At 40.9% G+C, this 25,190-nt stretch overlaps 1 protein-coding gene across 2 annotated transcripts in view; it reads right to left on the reverse strand.

Moving 5' to 3' along the window:
* The window catches only part of AGBL1 (AGBL carboxypeptidase 1), an 832,432-nt gene that overhangs the window by 508,565 nt on the left and 298,677 nt on the right, over positions 1–25,190 (reverse strand). For both annotated transcript variants that reach the window (XM_053888750.1, XM_019460194.2), the window contains exon 18: positions 23,834–24,014. In XM_053888750.1, the coding sequence (XP_053744725.1) occupies positions 23,834–24,014 (181 nt within the window). The remainder of the gene's footprint in view (positions 1–23,833; positions 24,015–25,190) is intronic.

Raw genomic sequence — 25,190 nt, forward strand, 5'->3', positions numbered from 1 at the left:
CTTAGCAAAAAACAAACAAAAAAAAAATGTGTACACACACACACACACACACACACACACACACACACACATCTTCATCACTGAATTCTGCCTTTGGGTGCTGAGCAAATCCTGTGTTAAGAAAACTCTACATATCGGGGTACCTAGTGGCTCAGTTGGTTAAGTGGCCAACTTCGGCTCAGGTCATGATCTCACAGCTAGTGAGTTTGAGCCCCATATTAAGCTCTGGCTGACAGCTCAGAGCCTGGAGCCTGCTCCGGACTCTGTGTCTCTGTCTGTCTCTGCCCCTCCCCCACTCACTTGCTGTCTCTGTGTCTCTCTCTCTCAAAAAAAAAAACATTTTTCTTTAATAAAAAAAAGAAAATCCTATATACCACAGCTAAAACCTATGCACTGAAATAATGACTTGTATTTTGTAAGTAGTCTCCCGATATACAATAACATTAGTATTATGCTTTACTTTGCAATGTCTTGGAAACTCAAAGATAAGATAAGTCAAAGCAGACACTCTGTTTCCAAATACAAAATGCTGGAAATGAAATAGACTAGATTTCGTTGTGCAATCTCCCAGAAGAGCTGCCCCAACCTCAGTTATTGAAGGCTAAAGCGGTAACTGAACTCCAGGCCAGTGTGGGCAAGAGTAAAGAATATTCATCAAAGTCAATATATTATTGCTGTTTGTTGCAACATGGGTTTTTCTTCCATTCCTTTTTATTTATGTCTCTGGCTATCTTGGCATTATAAGCGGCAAAGCTCAAAGGCAATGATAAGAAGGATGCCTGATTGCACAAACACATATCCTGGGAGGAATTCATTTGCCTGAAATAAAATGAAAAATGTTGACATGGTTCAAGGTTGTATTCACCCACATGGCGAGAACAGAGCCTGAAATTATAGGGCCATGAGTATCCGTGAGAGGAGACCCTTCATGTTGAATCTTCGGAGATGAATTGAAGTTATGATCCCAGGCAGCATTTGCACAACACTTGGCTGTTGCCCTATCTGTCAAATTTACATTGTGAGTCTGCTGTGCCCCGCAATAATTTTAAGTTTGATAGTGTGGTTGACAGTCTATTATGCTCAACGCATTTTTTTTTAAACTTTAACTTTCAAAGAAAAACCTTTTCTATTCTTTTCTATCCATCATACGTATGTTGCAAAGGTGGAGTTTTAGAGTTGCTGTTGTCTGTTTTTTCAATTTTAACGGCATTGAATAGACCCACTCTCTATCACTTTGCCTGCCACAAGGCTGGTGCTGCAGGAAGGCACAGGCGAAGCTCCTACATTTGACATGTCTTAAACTGCTACTTGGAGATGCAAGTGCCCATCTGGTTCCCCAGGGTCTCAGAGTGAGACAGAAACCCCAACAGAGAGACTGCCCTGCTTTCTATTCCAGACCTAAAGCTCCCATGACCTAGTCACTCAGGGAATGGGTACGCTTTGGATGCCTTTGTGAAGTAGAAGAACACTGTTTCCCTAACCCTCTCTGAAGTCAGCAGCCATATCTTCTCTCCTGTTTCTTGGCCCATCACATTGTCCTCAAAGACACTACCTCCTCTGGAACACACTGAACAATCAGGAACTCCTGGAAGATGAGTCTTCCAATGTTTTGTTTTGTTTTTTCTTTCACTGGTAGCTGAGAGAGTGAGCCCCCAAAAGGGCAGAGTTATTTAATCAAAAGGCAAGAAAGGGCTTCATGTAGCCACCTGCCTCTATTTTGTGTTACTTCTCTCTATAAGGTCAAGAATAAGAAAAGGAAGTGGAGAAGGTCTTCGTCTTTATGCTTTGCCAAGTATTTCTATTATGTTCACTATATTTGGATATAGCAAAGTTTGGGAACAGGAGTTTCAATTCTTGCAGAAGACACAGCTGGAAAAAATAAGTCCGACCGAGCAAAGAAACTGCTAATGTTGCAGTTAAACTTGAATACGCTGTGTCTCTGTTAACTCCTTTTAATATGGCCACATCATATATCATCCACACTTTTGAGAATAAAAAGATATGTATTGAATAATTACACTGGGAAACCAGATATAAACTGGGGTTGCCCTGTGAAATTATCAAAACCATATGAATGGTCACTCTTTCTAAATGCCAAGGGGGTGTTTTCCTTAAACCATCTACAAAATTTCACTGTTTTATGATAAATTATAGGTCTAAATGCTTACAAGAGACTGAAAAAAATATATAAAACAACATAAAAGGCACTGAATGGCAGCATAAAGTTGGAAATGTCATTCAGGACTCTGGAGATGTCCTAGTTTCAAACTCATAGAAATATTGCCTAATTAATGGCACCCAGTATGTACTAAAATACCTTGTGAAAGACACTAATATTCATCCCTATGTAATTTCTGTTTCTTGGTTATGGATGTTACAAAAAGGTCTAGCACATTTGTCATCACCCGTACAAAATGAAGCTTTTATAATATTGCTCCATGAAATGCTCCTCTTCTTCCTTCTTCCCATGAAAAATATTTCTCTGCAGTGTCTATCCCCATAATGACTTACCCATTCAGTCAAAAACAAAGTAGTTCAGTGACAAAGAAAACATGAGTTAATTTCTTTTGTTAAGTGATCACCAGTGGACCCAAACTAAGTAAAATAAATACACAATATACAGCAAAAGAGATGAAATAACTAAGAAGCCCCACTTGGGCAGCTTTAAGTACAGGATCCACAGAGGATTTCGACCGACATGGGCATTTATGCTGCATTACTTTCTCAAAAGCAGAACAACCTTCCTTCAGCTGCCTTTAGTGGAGGCATAGCTCATCTCCACTGATCACTCTGGCCACCATATTGGAGGCTTCGGTTAGCTCATTCTAGCTGGCTGAAGTGGATATTACCAGGAGTAGCCCTTTTAATGAGGACCAAAGGAATGTAGCCAATGTTGTTCATATGTGAATGAACCCATACCATGGAACCACATGCAATGTACTTAAACAAATGGCCGATATATATGATATATTTTACTTACCAACCATTTGTTGACGTGTATACTGTAGACAATAATATAATCTTCCAGTTAGGATGACCTTCTGTACTGCTTTACAAAGGAAGAGGGGAAATATGGCCAAGGAGATTTTCTTTGTTCTGGATCTGTCAGAATCACAGAATTACCTCCTTTGGTAAAGGTGAAGTTGTTGGTTCTAGGTTGTCCACTAACGTTTTTTTTGTACTCCATGCTGATTTGCCCCGCACTTGCCTGTGGTAAACTGATATTCCTGTATATAAGTGCTCTGACATCAATCTCTGAGAATTCTTGATCTTGCTGTTTATAAAACTTCCATGTTCAAGCTCTAAGTACGGAGTCTTAGCCAGCTTTATTTGTATATCGGTTCCTATTTTCTACCACATGTGTTCTGCTATATATGTTCTACTGCAGAACAGAGATGTGGCAAAACTCATCTCCAGGGGATGTTTGAAAAATATGTTTACTGCCTCTCACATGGAGATGGCTTCTTCCTATTTCTCTTAGGGAGTTCATTTTTGTTCTCTCTCTCTTTCTTTCCCTCTCTCTCTCACATGCACGTAGACACATGCACGCATGCCTGTGCTCACAGCCTTTCTCCATAATCCTCTGACATTGTGACAGTCGGAAAGATTCCACAGACAAGCAGCATACAATTGGCCTATTTTCAGAATTACCTACTACCTTAAAAATACAGGGGCGCCTGGGTGGCTCAGTTGGTTGAGCATCCAACTGTGGCTCAGGTCAGGATCTCGCAGTTTATGAGTTCAAGCCCTGTATCAAGCTCTGCATTGACAACTCAGAGCCTGGAGCCTGCTTCTGATTCTGTGTTTCCCTCTCTCTCTGCCCCTCCCTTGCTCACACTCTGTCTCTCTCTCAAAAACAAATTAATGTTAAAAAAAAAAATTAAAAATACAGGCTCCTAGGTCCTATCTCTCCCTCCTGAAACAGAAATCAGAAACTCTAGGGAAGTGACCCTGGACTCTATGTTTTTAGAAAGTTCCTCAGGGCATTCTGATGATCAGCTGTATTAGAAAATCAGATACAGAGGCACTTGGGTGGCTCAGTCGGTTAAGCATCCAACTTTGGCTCAGGTCATGATCTCACAGTTCATGGGTTTGAGCCTGCGTTGGGCTCTATGCTGACAGCTCAGAGCCTGGAGCCTGCTTCAGATTCTGTGTGTGTGTGTGTGTGTGTGTGTGTGTGTGTGTGTCTCTTTGCCCCTCCCTTGCTCGCAGTCTATATGTCTCTCTCTCAAAACAAAATTAATATACTTTAAAAAATCTAAAAAAAAGAAAGATACAAATTATCAGAATTTTACTTGAAGAAGGAAACACTTTTGTAGAAAATCTCTCACACTATGCAGGAATCACTGCCTTTAAGTTGCTTCCCAAGTTATATTAATAGGAATTTTTCTATTTACTCCTTCAATCTTACCACATGTGGAAAACATTTTCACATTAAAAAGTGCCTAAAATACACAAGACATATTTCTTGTAATGTGTCATAGTATCAAAAAAGACTCAGACAACCTTTAGAATCTATGATCTAATCATATCCAGGAGGGAACTCTGTTGGTACAAAAGAGCATTAAGTCAACAGAAGTAAAATAAAGAATTTTCTAGATGAAACTACCTGAAGCCACAATGATTTTGACCCATGTGTATCATGTCAGTTCAGTGAGCTAAGGTCAAGAGAATTGCAGTGCTCATGCCTCCAGACTAAATCATCCTGACAAGCATGGTGAACAGTCTGTTCTGGGAACAGGGAAGACGAAGAACTATAAGCTTCCAAGCATGAGAGGTGCCCCTAGGAAGTCTGAGTCACCCAAAATCAGGAGCTCAGTTCTCCTCTTCACTTTTCAAAGATTCTGGCTGAGCCTACCTTTAGCCTGAGGCAAGGTCAGTGAACTACAGATAATTCTGAATAACAAAGCTGGAGCAAGGCAAATGCACCTCCGTTTTTGAGAAAGAGAAAGAAATGACAATGAAATCATGAGGTTGACACTGATCCTTAACAAAATTCTGGAACTTATTTGGGGGGTGGGGGGAGGACGTTTGGGGCACCCTGGAAAAAGAAGCGGAAATCGTAGAAACCAGTACTTATGACCAAGAAGAACTTAGTGAATCCTTCCAGCAATGCCAGCCCAACTCATTTCACACTTTGACAGGTTAGTAGATAAGGAGACAGAGTTTCACAGGCCTTCAGTGAGAAATTTGCAAGAATCTCTCCAGATATCCTTGCATGTTATATAAAGAAAAATATAGGTTCAACGGCAGCACTAAAATAGATTAGAGAGTGGCTGAATGATCATAACTAAATGGATCTATGTCTTTGGTGATATGTATTCCAGTATATTGTCCTTGGTCCAGTCAAGTTCAAGAAATGTTTCAGTGACATGGTAAAAAGATGCTAGAAATGCTTGTCAGCACTGAAGGCTGCATGTAAATTAGGAGGTAGCCCAATGAAATGGATGGCAGAGTCAAGATCCAAAGTGGTCTCCCAAGAATGGAATCTAATCAGATGAAATTGAGATAAGTGTACTTTAAGTACTTGGTCCTACTGGATCATCTACCCAGTGAAGCCACAGGAAACATTCATTCTAATGGCAATTAGTGTAAAAAAAGGACTTGGGGACTTCACTGGACACCAAATTGAAAAGGAGTTAGCAATATGATTAGGCCATCAAAAGAGCTTCATGCATCATGCTACATGCTTCACGAACAGCCATTGGGTTTTCAGAATGATAACGGTGTTCATCTGGGAATCCCACCTTCACAGAGCCCTGGGGGCTAGTTTCTTCTATAGAAAGTTCTCACACCCCCTTACCTCTACTGTCTCACACATGCTTTGCTCCTGACTAACTTTTCCTCCAGGTCTCAATGCAGATGGCACAGGAAGTTGTTCTTAACCCTAGGATTAAGTTAGGCACCCTTCCTCTGGGCATCTGCATAGTTGGCAGCTGTCAGATCATGTCTAACACTGTATGGTACTGTTTTTAAATTGTCTGTTTCCACCTCTATATACTGTGAACAGCTTGCTGTGCTCATCATTATGTCTACAGGTTTACAAATGTCTCTTACCAGATGTTTAATAAACTTGTATTGAATTAATGAGTAAGATAGTTCAGAGAGTAATCAAGGCAGTGGAAGAACTCAAAAACACAGCACAAAAGGAGTGGAAGAAACTGGAGGCTTATCTAGGAGAAAGGAAGACTAATGTGAGTAAGGTGAAGATAGTCCTCAATTATGCAAAGGTCTACAGAGGGGGGAATTCAGCTTATTCGACATGTTATCAAGGGTAGAAGTTCCAAGGAGGCTATTTTAGCATAGTTCAAGAAATGACTTCCCAATAACACTATCAACAATGGAATAAGTTCGCATGAGAGAAATTAAGTTCACACGCTATACACACATTACAGCACAGACTGTCTGGATACATGGCAGAAATATCCTAAAGGAATTCAAGCATAGGATGGAAAGTTGGACTAAATGCTAAGATTCCCTAAGATCCCATGGTTTTATGATCAAATCACAGAAATATAGGCATCAACAACTCACACTATCTTCCTCTGTGGAAGAATCCATTAGGAATAAAAAGTTCCTCCAAAAGAAATTATATTCATGGAAATATTAGTAGATTGGAAATTCAATTGTCTTTTGCTTTGATGTCATCTATGCTAGGAAACTGGGTAAACTTGTATAAGTAGCATCAATCTCCAAGCCTATTTCTTTATCTGTGCAATGAAATATTGGGTCGAATCAAAAGATTCTGAATACTCTTCTAGATATATGATCTATTTTATACAATGCAATGACTTTAAGGACCTACCCTAGGAGAGTAAGTTGTTTGTCAGAGGGTATATCCATTGGGTTACATGCATTACAGAGCTTACATGCTAAGTCTCTCAGTGGCTAAATCCACTGAGTTAGAACATCCAGTAACTCAGTGCCAAGATGACTAGATTAATAGCTAGATGTTGAATTAGATTTAAAAAAAAAATCTTCCCTACATTAGATCAGATGGATTTCAATGGCCTTGATTACTGTTGAAGGGAGTCTTGCTGTCTGAATTTCCAGAATTACTACTACAAATGATGGGCATTAATGTGCTGCAGTCTCCTTCTGGAGAGAGGCCCAACCCAATCAGGACTCACAAACACTGGAATACTTTGCCCTGACATTGAAAAGTACAGCCCAAGCTTTGGACATTTCCACCTAACACTGCACTTAGAAAAAGGTCTCAGCTCATCTAGCATCAAATCTCCTGACATCGTTTTAGGATAGGCCATCTCTTCTATGGATACAGGTCCTTTTAGATTGGGGCAACATCGCAATCAACTTCATAGACACTAATCAATATCTAGCAATCTCGATTCAACTCACATCTTGGCCTGAATTGAATTTTTTTTTTTTTTTTTTTACTAAATATATGGACTGAGGGAGTGGCTTCTGAAGGAGTGGTCTGCTCTCATCAGATAATTACATTAGAGAAAGAACACACCAGAGAATGCAGTAAAAGCTTCTTTGTCCCAGACTAAGGAAGCTATGACTCTATAGTGACATACAGGAACACAAATTGTTTTTAATTCACTAAATGTAAAAATTTTATTCTCTTTGTTCTTTCAGTTTTTAGTTTAACGATAATTGTGAATTCCATGGTAAACAACTAGTATTTATCTTGTGTTATTTTTTTATCTTTTTGTAAAACTGATATGGCATTAGTAAATATCAGGAACATTGTATAATAACTCATTTAATTCACAAAGACCTTATGAAGATACTGCTGCTATTCCCATTTTACAGATGAGCAAAGTAAAGCACAATGGATGCTGTAGTGTGTCCCTCAAAGTACTCCTTTAGAACCAGATAACTCATTCCTCAGCTGCCATTGGTTGCTGAGGCTCACAGTTGTGTACCTCCATTAAGAACAGTTCTCATACAGGGGCACATGGGTGGCTCAATCAGTTAAGTGTCTAGTTTTGGCTCCGGTCATGATCTTACAGCTAATGGGTTCAAGGCTCTCATCAGGCTCTGTGCCTGCTCTTCAGATTCTGTGTCCCCCTCTCTTTCTGTCTCTCCCCCACTCACACTCTCTCTCAAAAATAAACAAACATTAAAAAAGAAGAAGAAGAACAACAACAACAACAGTTCTCAAAGGGACCTTTCTTGCCCAAGTTTGCACCCCCTCTCCGGAGGTGCCGCACATTCAATGATTGGTCATTGGTGGGATATAACACGGACAGTCTCCAACTACTTGCCTTAATCCATAATAATGAAAAGCCATCCCAGCTACAGAGTTCCTCACTGGTTATCAGAACTCAGTAGTAACTGTGCCATAATTCAACTCGACCCTATGCCTGATCCAGCTTCCCCCATTCCCAAGAAGACACTACAATAAACCTCCTACAGCAAATCTCCATGTCAGAGTCTGTTTCCCCAAATAACCCAACCCATGCCAGGTTCTTGTCCCAGGTCACATGGGCTAATCAGCAGTAAACCCAAGTAATCCAGGTCCAGAATTCATGTTCTCAGCCACTATGCTAATGTGCTTCTTTATAAGTACACTTTGTTTTCTGTCTGCATCTCAGTTAATAGGCTGGAGAAATATTTCCCAGGTTGAAGGATCACTAATAATCCTTTAGATATCTTACATATGCATCAACAAATGGAACCCTGTTCAAATAAGTTCAGTCAATGCCACACAGTCCGTCTCTTATTAGACAGTCTCCATGCACGTTAATATGTCAACAGAGCTAGTAAGTTATACAATAAAAAAATCTATGTAAATGAAATCTGAAATATAGTTTCCAACAGACCACACTTTTTTAATGAAACGTCTATTAGTACCAATCTACTAGTATCCCTCAGAACCAGTTTGGGAAATGTTAGCCTGGAGAAATATTCACTGTCCTTCCAAGGACCTTCTGACTCCTCTCTTTAAGCTCTCTGATGTCTGACCACTGCTGAGAAGCCATCTCAGACAGAATGAAGTGTTTCTAACATTTTATCCTTTTCTGTGCAGAACCCCATGTTCTCTGTCTGAAGAAAGCACTTATCTTTGCTTTACGTGCATGACATTATGCATAACATCTGCAGAGTTTGCAAATACGTTATCCTTCCATTCAATGGCCATTCGTGGGGGTGGGGGGTGGATTTTTAGGTCTGACTTCTCAATGTATCTCTAACACCGTGAGAATTTAAAGACCTACTGAACCTTATTGGGAATCTTTTTTCTGTCTTCCATAGAGAGGGGACGCGTCCAGATTTGTTGAAATTCAAGAGCCCATCCAATATTAATATTGTAAGATTCTACCAGCTTCTTAATTTCTTGTATAATGTAGTGGTTGAGTTGGCGGGTTCTAAAATCACACACACATACACATACACACACACACACACACACACACAGTAATTCAATATCCTCTTTACTCAATTAGTGTCTGTATTCTGTATGCTCTTAGACATTTATTTTGCCCTTAAAATAGTAGCTTCCTCATGAGTAAAATCATATTAGTATGTATCATAGAGAGCTGCTGTGAGGATTAAGAGGTAATGTGTATAAAATGTTTAGCCTTTTCAAGCACATGTTAAATGCTCAAGCAATATTGGCCATTTTCATTTCATTGATATTGGTTGTGATTGTGGAGACGGTGGTGACAGTGACGGCTGGGAGAGGAGGCTGAGGGACATCTGTTGAAACTGTGCATTTGTCCCAGATTTCAAGTGTGAAGATGACTAAGACTGAACAGCCAGAATAAGTTTGTGAAGCACATGCCCACGTGATGAATTGGAAAGTGCGTTTGGTTGGGGACGCACTTGGGGGGTGGGGTGCAGCTGGGTAGCTCAACTGGTTAAGTGTCAGACTCCTGATTTCGGCTCAGGCCATGATCTCACAGTTTGTGGGGTTGAGCTCTGTATCACTCTCTGTGCTGATAGTGCAGAGCCTGCTTGGGATTCTCTCTCTCTGCCCGCTCTCTCTCTTTCTCTTTCTCTCTCAAAATAAATAAATAAACTTAAAAAAAAAATGTGTTGGAAGGGACACCTGGGTAGCTCAGTCAGTTAAGCATCCAACTCTTGGTTTCAGTCAGCTCAGGTCATGATCTTACAATTCATGAGATCGAGCCCGTCAGACTCTATGCTGACAAATGGATCTTGCTTGGGATTCTCTCTCTCCCTCTCTCTCTGTCCCTCCCCCCTCCTTGAAATAAATAAACTTAAAAAAAAAAGTGTGTCTGGGGCTGCAGTTGGGTTGACATGGTGCTGAGAAGTGTGGTTAAGGTGTCATACCCTTGCCCAATCTGCCCTCCTCACACAAGAGTAACTTGGAAACCACACAGTGGCAATTATATCATAGTTAAAAAATATGATGTGTTGAGACTAAATGCACACCATATAGGATTTAGGTTTGAGAGGAGAAGTGAACTCAGGAGTTTCTCAAAAGGACTTGGAAAGATGGCTCTCATCAACAGGATGATAGTCCTACTTAATGAAGAAAAATGACAGTCCCCGTTTCTACTGCAGACCATGCAAGAACAAATGGGCACAAACTGCTCTCAGATAAAACTAGATTGGCCTCCGAGAGAAAGATTTTAACTCGGAGACTTGGTCAGCTCCAGCAGGTCCAGAGGTGCCCCACCACCTCTACTCAGAGTCACGGGTGTCAGGAGGAATACCCATCTGTTTGGGTGGTTACGGGGAAGATTGTCTACAGTCAGAGGGAAGCATGCCAAGGAATTCTTTGCAATTCCCAAGCTTTGATGATAATACAACTTAACGTAATAAATGCTGCTGTTCCCAACATAGGGCTGCTACCAAGGAAAGTTCTCAAGGGATTCCTCAGGCCAGAATTCCCCTTTAAAGACCCAAGGTGTAAGTCAGCTAGGGGTGGGTGTATTCAAAAAGCAGTAACAACCCTCTCTAATTAGACACAGCCTCCTAAGGGAAGCATCAACAGAGTGGTGAGACTGGCACTAGTAAATTAAATTTTTAAAATCCTGTTGCAATCACTCCCCTGACATCCCCCCTTCCTTAGGCTCCACTCAGTTATTCTGTATTTATTGTAATTACTTTAGTAATAAGATTTGTTTTCTTGTTATTATATATATTACTGTGCAGAGTACAAAAAAAATAATAGCCAAAAAGAGTTATGTTTCTTATTTATCTCCTTGGCCATTATTGGGCCAGGGGGAGGGGTAGGGAGCAGGGAGAAGCTGTAAATAGAAAAGAAAGTGTTTCCTGCGGAGTGAAGATGTATAGGAGCATATTTGCAAGAAGGAAGCAGGGCAATGAAGGAATAAGGCTAATAATTCAAAAGGGCTAGGTGGCTCAGAGAGATAAATAACCAAGGAAAAGACAACCTGGAAGTCAGGCCAGGGAGGGTGGCTTCACATTAGCAAGGCTCATATGCTACCTTTGACTTTCCTGTTTGTAAATTCTGGCCTCCAGCCCAAGGGCCCAAAACGGGAGAACAGAGGCCCCAGGCAAATCCTCAGTGCCAGCCTGACAGGTGCAATTCCTTCTGGTTCCTGATGGGGTGCACTTTCCTGGGAATAGGGAGGGGGTGGTGCTCCCAGGGAGGGGTGGACCATAGGGCTGTGATACTCAGGCTGGGTACACAGGGGAGGCAGTCCCCAGGCTAAGACCGGTCCCCCCAACCACGGACACTGCTCGTGACAAACACCCTGAAACGCTATGGGAGATGGTCCTGACTTCTAAAAGGCAAGAAGCCAGGCTTTTGTCCATTCCAATGGGAAAACTAAATCTATTTTAAGAGTAGGAATGAGGAGGGAAAAAGGCATTGGCTGAATTCTTCCAGTTCTAAGCTTTCTCTACTGCTATATATTTTATACAATTTACTCAATCCTACATCCTCTCCATAATTTTAAAAATTACAAGGACAAGCAAAGTTTTAGTTTTGTGTGTGTGTACACATATATAATTTAATATATATTACATGGTAAAATATATGTGTATATTATATATGGAAATATTTGATATACTATATATTATGACATATAAAATTACATAATTACATTATATATTAAATGAAGGAGTCTCTTTCACTTTTTTCACCTTGGACCTTGTCCCTCCCTCTACAGTGTTTCTATCTCACTGCAACCTTACCTTAGATCTCTTTGAAGAACTGAGAGATGAAAGCTATGAGATCATTAAGCTTGCTTGTCTCCACTATTGAGAAGAGCTTTGCATGGCCCACCATTGAAATTCAAGCATTAGGACACAATCAGAGGACTCTTTACTTTTATACTTTCAGACAGTGCTTAACAGTTTGAAAGTACTACAGTATTTGATCATGACACTAATCAGGTGAGGTGCCATGGCTGGGCTTAGTAGCCTCTTAATAAGTTGAAGAAACAGGAGTGGAGAGGTTAAGTGATTTGTCCAAAGCCACATGGCTGAAAAGAAACTAATTTTGACCAGAGCCTGTGCCTTCTGATTGCCCAGTGGGGATTCCTTATATGGAATCACAATCATCCCAAATGAAAAAAAAAAAAAAAAAAAAGTCATCAAAATAAGGAAAAGCACAAACTATTTCCTTTGCGAAAGGCAGTGAGATCTATTATGACTCTGATAGCAAGGGGACAGGCTCTCCCTCTTCCCCAGTGAAAGCAGAGCGCCCCGAGAGTAAATGGCAAAAGAAAAAGCACCCTCAGTATTGGCATGGCTTCTTAGGGCTGTGCTTCCCATTCTTCAGATATAGACTCTCATATATTTCAGGGAGCCATGCAACATACATCACTAAATACATGGTAGATGCAATGGGAATTGAGAAATAACACATCCATATTATACCCAAGGGTTTGCTTTATAAAGACTTCTAAGTGTAGGTTGAAAGAAAGTGTTAGGCAAGGGGATGGTGAGAAAAGAGATGTCTGAAAGGGAAATTGAGAAGGAAGAATAGGGTTTCATCTACCTCCCTCCCTGCCTACATCCCTTCTGCCACTTCTTCCTCCTCCGGGCAGGAAAGGAGAAGCAGCAGGATACAGAGATGAGAAGCTGCCCAGCCAATGAGGGAGCAAAGCATTTAACAAACAAGCACATTTCCCCAAGAGCCTCAGCCCGAACTTGATCAATGATTCTGCAACATTGAATCATTTTTAATTTAATGCTTCTGGGAAGTAAGGGGGGGGGGTGGAAACCCATCAACTACAGGCACAGTTGGCAAGAGCTGGGTATTAGCATTTGGCAGCATTTATTATTGCTGTTTATGATGGCATAAATTAGGTTTATGCTGATATAATTAATAACCCTAAATTTAGGAATAATAAATAGTAATATTTGTTCAGAACTGCGATGTCTGAGCAAGGCAAATGGAGTACTCAAGCTCCTGACTCCTTCTCTGTACTTACGAATGGGTGTGAGCAAGGAGGCCCCTGGGAAACTCTCCCACAACTCCCTGCCCCTAGGACTATGCATCATTTAAAACTATGCAAATGACTTAGCAGCAGGACCTTAAGAGTTCCCAGAGCAAATAATTTTTATTTTGATCTGTATGAATACGTTCATCTGCAAGATTGAGTATGCCACATTTCTCCCTAGAACCAGGACCCTTGATGTTGTCTTAGCCCACACTGTTGCTACAAGGCACATACAGAGGTTTGGACAGCCATGCTAAATACCATTTTCTTCATGGATCCCTCTACTTCCTTCCACATCGTAGGAAAATCTTGGACGTTCCACAAAATCCCTGTAGACCATGATTTCAGAATTACTGACAGACATTTGGAAGGCAAGAATTCAAGGGGAAAAAAGAAAGTTACTTCTGCATCTTTCAAAAAAATTTAAGTGTGTATCTGCCTTTCACTTTATAAAGTTGTAAAAAACAATTTGTGAGATTAAAATATTCCTATAAATGTTCCCTTTCTGTATGTACGAGAATATCTTAGCATCTGAAATGGACTGAGACCTTTTTTTCCAGTGAAGGCAAGAGGTAAACGGAGAAAATTATAGTTCCTCAGAGCAAATAATCCCTTCTGGATCGCAGTAACATTTCCCCCCATTTTCAAATATAAGGAAGGCTAGTAAAGCAAAGAGAAAGAGATTAAATACCCTTTGCCCATGTCTCCCCAAAGATCCTTAACACGGAGACACACAAACAGAGTAGAATCAGATCCAGACTGACCTTGCCATCCAAATAGCCAACCTCTGTTCCATGTCCCAAATATTTTATTTGTCCTAAAAACAAATAGAACAAAAATATCCATCCACTGATAACTCTGATCTGTTCCAAACAGTAAAAACTGGCAAAAGTAGTCTAAATTTTAAAAGTACATGACTTCAACTTTATGTTCCTTGTAGCTCCCAGGAAGGGCCATTGAGCCCCAAGGTAAGAGAATGGCTGACTGCTCTAGGCTAAGCTTTACTTGCTAAGAAATATGGTCTCTGGCTCACAAACATTCCACAGGGAGATTCCACAGCAGGAACTTTGGATTCCCCTGGCCTCGCTGGAGGAAGAACTTGGAGCTGAAACTCTGGAATAAGTGTTTTAAAGGGGAGTATTGCTCTCACATCATTTCATGGCATTTCGTCATGACCATCAGTATCATTGGTGCATCCCACATGGATTCCATCACTAAGCATCCCAGAAGCCACACAGCATGGAGAATTTTCTCCTGATAGGCTCTCCAGCTTGTGGTCATCTAAGCCTTCAGAGAGGGGGACACAGTGCCTTGCTGAGGAAAATGGAGACCTACTGAGAGGGTGCCCATGTGACAGTTAGTCTCCCTCTGCCTTTACTGGTCCCTCTTGCTTTTTCCTGTCCCTCTTTCTACGCTCTACAGAGGATCCCTGGTCTACTGCCTTTGCTTTGCAGGAAATACTACAGAGCTCACACCCATAAACACACTGAAAATAGGTGCTTCAGAAGCCAAACACGGACAGTGGGTCCATAGAAGACCCACAGGACCCAACAGGGGCTCTGAGGGCATAAATCCTGCCAGCTTGGAAGGATCCAGAGGACCCATACTTATTAAACCCTAACCTGTCGGAGACCTGCCAAGACAATACACCAGGGCCCTGATGTGTACTCAGCTGTTTGTCCAAGACGGTAGATGATGACTAAGACAGAGAGGAAAAAGAGAAGACCAAGTAATTACAATGCCCACAGGTTCAACAAGAACCACCCCTCACATGGGTAGAATACAAATTATCCCTTGCCATCTAACATAATAAAACATTATTGGTGGGATACCAATACTTAAGTGCTAATATTTAACTAAATATGGATCCAACAGTTAATTTCTAACAGAATTGGCTTAAAGCCTTTTATAATCCTTGCTCTGGTCTAGAATTATCTATGTGGAGGTCTACACCTTAAAATACTTTAAAAGGTCAGGTGCACCCAGGATTAGACTTAACACATATCTATTAGGCACTAACCACTTCCCAGACTCTGTGCTAAAAACATTCAAGAAGAGAGTCACCAAAATAACTGCCTGGAAGCCTTGTAATAAGTGGAGCTCACAGCCAAGTGAAAAGAAGATGAACTTTGCAACCAGGCCCATCAGAGTTTAACCCCTGACTCTGAAACATCAGTTATGTGGTTGACCTCGTGCATGCCATGCAATCTTTAGCTTCTGTGGGTTTTTTCATCTACAAAATGGGAGTAAGATTTGTTTCATAAGTATAAAAAATCAAAATTAAAATCATACTTTTCTCCTATAAGATTGGCAAAAAATTAAAAAGATTGATAAAATGCAGTGTTGACAATGGTATGGGGACAGGTACTTTCACCCACCGGTGGTGGGGATATATATTTGCACATTTTCTAAATAATCTGGCGGCAATATGTATCAAATATGAAATATGCATAACATTCAACTCAACAGACTGCTTTGAGAACTTATCATAAGGAAATAGCCAGAGAAATTCACCAAGAGATTAACAAAAATATTCCCCTATTATTTATAATGGAGAATTGTTTAAATTCATTAAAAGCTCATCAATACTATGACATTGCTAGTTTAAAAACTAATAACACCCAGAGCTCCTGGGTGGCTCAGTTGGTTAAGTGCCTGACTTTCGCTTAGGTCATGAACTCGCTACTGGTCTGTGAGTTCGAGCCCCATGTCGGGCTTTGCGCTGACAGCTCGGAACCTGAAGCCTTCTTCAGATTCTCTGTCTCCCTCTCTCTTTGCCTCTCCCTTGCTCACACTCTGTCTCTGTCTCTCAAAAATAAATAAACATTTAAATTTTTTTAAAAAAAACTAATAATGCTGCTTTTATTTTTTTCCATAGCAAGATGTTTTTAGCTTATAAACTATATTATAAAATATATGATTTTACTTAAGTTTATATGTGTGTGTGTGTTATTAGGCATATATAATATATAATATATAATATATAATTATATATAATTAAAAAGAGATAGTTGATATACTTGAAGCTGTCAAGTTACAAACAGCTAATGAATCTTCTCCAAGTTGACAATAGCGTTGATGTCTGGGCAGCCTGATTTGGGAAGCACCCCATGTTGGAAAATTCCAGAAATGCTATGTAATTATCAGAGATGATCATGTGAACAATGTTCCTTGAAGTAATGCAATGCAATAGCCTTGAATTTGGGTGCTTTTTAATTTCTTCTTTCAGCTTCTTCTCAACACTGGAATTTTCTACAATAATGATGCATCATTTCTTTTTCTGGCATCAGAAACCATAAAAGAAACCATTCTACTTTTTGAAAACAAAGAAGTCACATGTATACAGGAATGAGCCCGATGCTGGTCCATGTCTAGAACTCAGCTAATGGATGCTTTGTGCTTGCTTGTTTTCTTTCTTTTTTTTTTTAAAGGTGAGGTGGCACTCTCAACTTTTTTTAATGTTTATTTTTGAGAGGGAGGGAGGGAGGGGGAGAGGGAGAGGGAGAGGGGGAGGAAGAGGGAGAGGGGGAGGGGGAGGGAGAGGGGGGAGAGGGAGGGGAGGAGAGGGAGAGGGAGAGGGAGAGAACACAGGTGAGGGGCAGAAAGGGAGACAGAGGATCTGAAGTGGGTTCTGCAATGACAGCACAGTGCCCAACACAGGGCTCAAACCCACAAACTGTGAGATCATGACCTGAGCCGAAGCGGGACGCTCAACCAACTGAGCCACCCAGGTGTCCCCTTTCTTGCTTTTCACCAACCATCTGAGCTCTCTGCCCTGTCACACTGCAGCTAAAGTGCAAATTACAATGCTCAGACTCCCTTGCCAGTTGGCCTCCTGGTAGGTTCTGCCAACAGGAGGTACTCCAGGGAGAGAGGAAGGCAGGGAGAAGAAGAAAAGGATACCCCCTGCCCCTGCTTTCCAGTTCCAGTTAATAAGACTACAGCAGCAGCAGGCAGCTGGTTCAAGCTCTGCATCCCAGGCTGGAAGGTACCAGCATCACTGTCCTCTTGCAGGTGACAGCGGTGGGCAGATACGTCCCCTTGGCATTCAGACACAGGTCACTCTACCCTCTTCCACCCTCTCAGCTGTCCCTTCTGGGCCACTGAAGCCCTTGCCAGGTCAGACCCCTTCTCAGAGTTCCAAACACCAGCCTCGTAGAGCCCTCCAGCCGCCGGGTTCCGGTCACTCCACCTCTTCCCCCTGCTCCCACCCCCTTGCAGGTGGTCCCTTATCCTGCAGTTATTAGTCTCTCGGCTTCTTTTGTATCCCTTTTTGAAATTTTAGACTTCTGCCATCTGTTTTGAACCAAATCTCATCTTTTGAAACATCTAATATCTTGGCTGTACCATGGACCATTTTCATAATGAGAGAACAATAAAGCTATTTTATTTTTTGATGTCCCAGTTTTTCTGAGCATAACCCTGAAAACATATCTATTGTATTTATTATCTACTGTTCCCTTAGGAAGTTCTCTAAGTATGACTGCCTTTCATCCCGTTCACCAGTCTTGGGCATAGATACTTTCTCTCAATCTCAATAGCATGGCTAAAACAAGAAGAAAGCCGTATTAACACTTTACTAAAGAATAAATGATGTAACAGAAGATAACTACTTGCAGGGGTGCCTGGGTGGCTCAGTTGGTTAAGCGTCCAACTTTGGCTCAGGTCATGATCTCATGGTTTGTGGGTTCGAGACCCACCTCGGGCTCTGTGCTAACAGCTCATCAGAGCCTGGAGCCTGCTTCAGATTCTGTGTCTCCCTCTCTCTCTGCTCCTCCCCCATTCATGCTCTGTCTCTCTCTCTCTCTCAAAAATAAATAAACATTAAAAAATTTTAAAAAAGAAGATAACTACTCATAGAATATTTAAAATTGATTATTGGTAGAAGTGTTCTCATTCTCAAGTAGCCACTTAAGGGATTCCTTCTTCTGGCTTCCTCCAAATGGCAGATGCCATTTTTCCTCTGTGACCTCTGGTTAGACCACAGTTTCTCCAATTTCAAGCTCAGAGGAATTATCTCTTCTCCTTAAAAGCCCATTTTCCAGACATCTTTTATTGTTCCATGACCTGCTTCTTTTCAGGATGCTTGACGATAGGAATAACCAATCCAGTCGATGATTACACTGCTGATACTCACAGGGAACTTTTATGGACAGTAGCACCATGGATCACAGTACAAATACTAAGTATGCATTAATCTGCCATGATCTCAAGACCCAGCAGACAAACCCCCAGGTTACTTGTATGATCGCGTGCAGGTGGGTTGTCAGCCCAAGCAGTATCTGATGTGGAACTTCTCACCAGTCTTTTGTCTGGGATTCAGTGAGTATTTCCCATTCTTATTTGTGCAAACGGAAGCAAATAATAAAATTACATACTTACTATGGCCCATTTTTTTCAAATATAACTGATCTGTGAGATCCCAAAGCCTGAGAACTAACCACTACTAAATGTTACTATATTGAAGAGATTTGAAATACATTAAAAAGTTAGAGTTGAGGCCATCTTCGAGGGAGCCCTGAGCATATCACAACAGGAGGGAAGAGACATGGATCTGCCCACACTGAAGTGAGCCCAGTGGAGATAATTATCAGTCCAATGTGATCATGAATAGTCAGCTGCATCAAAATATACCACAGAATGGGCATGGAAACTCCACGACGAAAAGTATTCAGAATTAGCTGGGTGTTGCCTACCGCCAAAAGCTGGCAGCAACAAGAAAGGATATATTCTCCAATGGAGAAGGCTGGCAGGACAAGGCAATGTCAAGGTCAAAGACAGGCTGGAAATTCAGATCCCATGAAAGAAGACTGAGGATGAGCCAGTTCATTCATTCTGGGCCCAAATCACAGAAAGCTGCAAGGCTGCGTCTTGGTTTTTCCCCAGCACACCGGATATGAAGGTCCAAGTCAACAAGACTAATTTCGGAGACCACATGATTACAGTCAGCAGGGCTGAGGCTATACTTGCTTCTCCATCCAAGGTTGGGAAGAGCTGGTCGACCAAAATGAACATGGGCTACGGAGTTAGACAGAGTGGGTTCAAAGCCCAGCTGTGCCACAAGCTAGCCATATAACCTTGGGCACAGGTGTCTGTATACATACATGTACACAAACACCTCAGTGTTTCAGCTATCTAGACAATTTCTCATGCCATTTCTGCCTTGGATTAGCTTTTTAATATGGGATAACTCATTTTTTTTTTTTTTTTACCTCTACTTTCAGTTTCCTTAACATTTGAAGGACTGGGACCAAATAATATACATGAACCCTCCTAGCTAGAATATTTTAAGTTTTTCTTTGTTTGTTTTTTCATTCTAATGCCTTAAATCCCTACAGAAAAGTGGTATGGGACAGACAGAAGTTCTTGTCCTGTCTCTGTAACACCAGCTCCTCAAACTGCACCCAAGACTTCACTCCTGTGTACTCAAGTTTTCACATCTAGAAATTAGATAAGAAAACTTGCTTTTTGGGGTCATATTTACAATTACATAAGAAATCTATGTAAAAGAACAGGTTCTTTCTTGGCCCATAAAAGGTCTGAATGATTTTTTTCTTTAGGTAAAATCTGTGAGTTCTCTTATTGTAGTAAAATAAAGCCTTTACAACCCACAGTGGAGTAAAAGAATATTGGCACTAACTTTAAATGGTCCCAGATAGTTTAAATTGTCAAGATTTTTTATCTGATTTTTATAGTTTCATTTGTTTCCCCCAGAGCATTCAGCTATTACTTCTTAATACCTTGGTGTGTTTACTCATAGTATGCCCTCTGCTCTTTATTGTTGTTTGTTTCTGTTCCACAATGGCCTTGAAGAAGAAAATCAAGTTGGCAGAGTTGTATATATACTAAGAATCAATATACTCCGATTCTCCTGTGAATAAAATGCCGGGCTGTGTGTTGACTTTATAAAAATTATTTTGTCACTACATTCAACCCAACAACAAAAGTCCAAAAATTGGGAACCATGCTAGATTTCTTCAACCCCTCACTTATATGCCATGCCAACCTATTAAGCAATCACCTTCCTTTCCCCACATCACACTCTGATCAAGCCACCATTATCACTTCTGCCCTGACCCGATTTGTTGACCCCCTGGTCTTTTATCCCGTGTAGAAAAGAATGATGAGTCAATGATCTTCCTGGATTACTTAGAACTCAGCCCAATTCTATATAATCAACCAGGCCAGCAAGATGGTAGATTGTTTCTTTTGGAAACCATCTTTGTATTTTGTTTTTCTGTTACAGACTTGCGTTGCTAAGAGATCTTTGCCTTGGCAAGACCCACAGTATTTTTGCTGGAAAACCTGGGCTTTGTCTCCCTGACCACTGTTATCAAAACCTCTCAGCCATCCTCAGAGGCTCCATTACCATCGCCACAAAAGGAAACTACTCTGTTTCTACACATTCTTGCATTTTCCATGGGGCCCATGATTATTTGTGAAAGAAGAGTACAATGCAGTAAGTTAAGTACCAAACTCGGATTTAGGCTCTCTAATCTTTATGCAAAGATGGTTTCTTTGCTGTTCAGACCACACACAGTTCAGTTCAGTTACCTTTAAGAAATCTTTTAGTTAAAACGCATCCCGAGAAAACTGTTGAAGATCGGTACATCAGAAACAATATCACCTAAGCAACCTTTAGGTGAACTGCATTAAACTCAGAGAGGACTTCATATGGGGGTGTTAAGGTATGTAAAAGGGGGATTCAATATTACCCATGGGGTATCCCAAGGTAATACTGTATAAAGTGTCTGAGGTTCACATGGCAAAGATCAAAGCACAGGAAAACACAAAACCACCTAGTGATGCACAGCAGAACGGACATGCCCTGAAATGGAATGTCAATCACAGAAGAAGTTCAAGTAGAAGTTCAATGAACCATGTCTGGTAGGTTTTAAGAAGGCTTCATGAGCTGAGACCTTTAAGTGCTTTTACTGTGAGATGTTATGCCTCCATTGCAGTCTCAGGTCTTTGCTAGTGATGTGCTATGACCTGTGGATTTCCTGTCAGTAGAATAATGCTATGATTTCCAAGTCCCTTTCAGCCAAAATTGTTGGAGTGATCCAAGTGATCTATGACATGCCTTGAGCTCCATGATGAAAAGATGCTACGTTAAAAGAAAAGGTAATTTTAGTCATAATAAATAATGGTAATGGTGATGAATGGCGGTGTCACTGAGAAGTAGTTGGCCTGCCATGAGGGAGCCCAAAACAACCAGCTGCAAGACAAAAATGTGTCCAGGCCAGGAGGATGCTCTGTGACTGAGACCACATTAACCTTTCAACCAAAGACCTGGATCAAGCCCCTGATTTGGAGGTGTGAGCAGTTGAAATGGAAGAAACTACATTACTTATCCCTGAGTTTGAATACTGTCTCAGGCTTATGAGACATTTTCCCAGACAGATCGACAGGGAGCATGTTACCTTATTCTTCCAACAGAAGACAAAAGCAAGTAGGTCAGGAGAAGAGCCAGATTCCAACTGGGGTTATAACTCTAAACCCAGTACTCTTTCCATTCTCTACTAGTCCCCAGACAATTCAATGGAAAGAGAAACTTCAGAAAAGAGCCAACTTGGATGAGAACGTGCTGAAATGGGATCACGTCCTTCAAGATGGCTTGCATAGCTGTTTTCCATCCGTTTAGACTGAGTGAGCTTGCTAGTGAAATCCTGGGCCCCTCACACAGGGAGGAGTCACTCATTAATGTGCTAGACCTGTTCTCTGGGGCTAATGTAGCACGTGGCAGGAACCCACTGACTTCTGTTGGACCAGAAGAGAACAGTGCTCTAGAGTTTTGTCCAGCTTGAGATCTAAGAAGGCTAATTGCTACCAGAGGCCTAATTAATGCTCTTGGTGTCTTGCTCCTCACATGTACTTGAAGGCCAACTGGTCACCATAGGAAAAGAGGAAGGACCCTGCTCTCAGCCCATCAAAAACCTCCACCAAAAGCTAAGGAGTCTGGGAACTAAAAAACCAAGAAACTTGCTATGAACAAATGAATCACTTAACTTCTTTGCCTTTTTTTTTTTTTGTATCTATTAAAATTTTATTTTTAAAGTCTGTAGCTTTGACTTGCTTGCATTTTGGCATAGTTTAACATATTTTATCATTTGGAATGTATTCTGATCCTCTTTTTATATTTTATCATCTTTTTATTTCTATTTTTTTAACTTACCAGTATTCTTTTTTGTGCTTATCCTTTGAAGCGAGTCTATTCTCAGCTGTTTAACATGTATTTCACTTTTTCTCTTAAAGAAATTAATTACTATTTTATCTTTCTTAAAACAGTCTCTTTACTTAGTTGAAGCCATTTTAACTTTATCTCTTTGAAATTTTTGTTTTCTTTTTTATATATTTTTAATAATTCTCATTTTATCTCATTTCGCCTTTTAATATTGCTCTATTTTCTCAGTTTTCTAAACTTTTGCTTTGCTTCTTCAATACTGACATTTTTTTTTTAGTAGGCTTCACGTCCAATGCAGAGACCAACATGGGGTTCAAATTCACAACACTGAGATCAAGACCTGAGCAGATACAAAAAGTCAGATGCCCAGCCGACTGAGCCACCCAGGCACCCCCAATACTGACACTTAAATTATAAGTTATTTTTTCATTTATAGCTTCTGCAATTATTTTCCTTTTAGTTAAATTTCTATTTACCTTATGTTCTGTTTTTCTCGAAGAATACCAATGCCCATTCCTATAGTAAAATGAATCCTCTGTGACCACAGGAAGAGTCTGTGTCTCTTTCCCCATGGGTTGAGAATTTGTGAACGTTAATCCTGCCGCCCCTATCCACCGGCAGTGGGACCTTGGGGACGTGCTCTGGTATCTGGGCTTTAGCTCACAAACTCTGAAAATGCTGCTCCTTCCAAAAGACCTCATCAGACACTGGACTTCATCTTTCCTGTTAATGTGATCTGAAGGCATGCAGGAATGCCATGAGGAGCACCACTCCTTCCATCTGCTTATACAGCTACTTTCAACCACACAATCATCCCATTCAGATAAGGTGACACCCTTACTGGAGCTGTATGCAGAATCCAGTACAATACAACTCAATAAAGATTCCTCTGTAGTAAATATTAGTAAATAAATGAAAGCACTGGTCTTAACTGTGAAGAAATCAGAATCTGAGTTTTGACTTTGCCACTGTTCTACCATGTGACCTGGGCAAATCACTTGATCACCATGCACACTAATTTTCTCCTTTAAAAAAAAAAAAAAAAGATTGTTAGATGAGATTATTTCTTAGGACCCCTCTGGCATTAAGTGCCTATTAGTCTATGCCCTTCTATTCAAAGGAAACCGATAGGACATCAATATGTGTGGGGAGTACGTTGTTATTTGTACCAGCTAACAGAAGCCCAAGAGAATTTATTCCTGCCAGAGTATGTCCTCTCCAATCACACCCACTGAGAGACACAATGTGTTACAATGGTGACATACATGAGGACCCAGTTGAGGTGGGTGCGACATACTTGCCATTGATGACACCATCGGGATTGAGCATGGGGATGACCTTGAAAATGAAGTTTTCCCTCAGGAGTGTAGCCACAGGGTCACTGCTGACCAGGAACTCCAAGGCCCCCTTCATCACCCAGCTGGCATTGCTTTCTCCTGGGTGCACTCGGGCCGTGATCACCTGGCATGGACGCTGCCCTGCCGAAAAAGGAACACAAAAAAGTTAAACCTAAGTATGCTTTCTATTTCCAACAAGATAATCTCCCAGGGGCTGGAATTACACCTGACTGGCATGAAGTCCAGAATAGGCTGATTGTGTCCCATACATATCTGATCTACACTTATCCATTTTCCATCTGTCTCTCTAGTCTGCAAGACTCAAGAAAATACAAAGTTAAAACTCAAGGCTGTTATCAAAAGCACAAGTACTTAGTGGCATGAAAAGAACACAAGAAGCAGATTTTATCAAGATCACCAAAGGAACAGTTAACTCTCTAGAATCCAACAACGTGATGCCAGATGTCGCAGATCTGAAATTAAATCTTATCTTCATACTTATCAGTTATAAGACCTTGGGTGAATAATTTAACTTCTCTTCTGTAAAATGGGGACAATGATACTGATCTTGTGTGGTTGTTATAAAAACAGAAAGATGTAAATATGGCACTTGGAATACCGCGCGCCATTCACTACACGTTAGTTTCTTCCACCTCAGTTACGGCGTCTGTGGGTACGAGGGTCCCTCTCATTCCCCAGTAGAAATGGGATTCAAAGATAAATCTTGTGCTGGGAACTTTATGTCTGTAAGACACTCAACTCAAACTTTGAGAAAGTTTTAACAAGAAGAAGCACCTGGAATTTCAATCATGGAATTACAATACTTTCCTTTCAGAAGGGAACAGGAAAAGACTCTCTGCCCAATCACAAGGAGCATATTGATCTGAAGAGACTGTATGGAGAATGCATTGATGAGAGAAAGAAGGGTTTGTCTTCCTTCCTTTGTTGATAGAATACATCTGGACCATTGTAATGTTGAGGTGTATTCTGGGACCACATCTTGGTTCAGATGAAAAGCGTATTTTGATTGATTAATGGTGTCTGTCCACCACTGGGGAAGGAGGGGAGAAAGTGTGGCATCATACCAGAAATTCGCCCTATCTGCTCTAACCCCTTGTCCGATTTTATGTATGTGCATGTTTCTGACTCTCCTTGCCTTTTGTACCCTCACCCAATTCCTGATTGCTTCTCAACCCACTTGGATGACAAGAACTAAGCACTGTCCAAGTATAAATACCCAGCTATTAAGCAGTCTAAAAGTTAAACTAGTCATTTCTTTCCATATCATTCAAATCACTGAGTTAAATATGGCTTTTC

Source organism: Panthera pardus, unplaced genomic scaffold, assembly GCF_024362965.1.
Source record: "Panthera pardus isolate Hobbes unplaced genomic scaffold, ASM2436296v1 HiC_scaffold_24, whole genome shotgun sequence".
NCBI classification, from domain to species: Eukaryota; Metazoa; Chordata; class Mammalia; order Carnivora; family Felidae; genus Panthera; species Panthera pardus.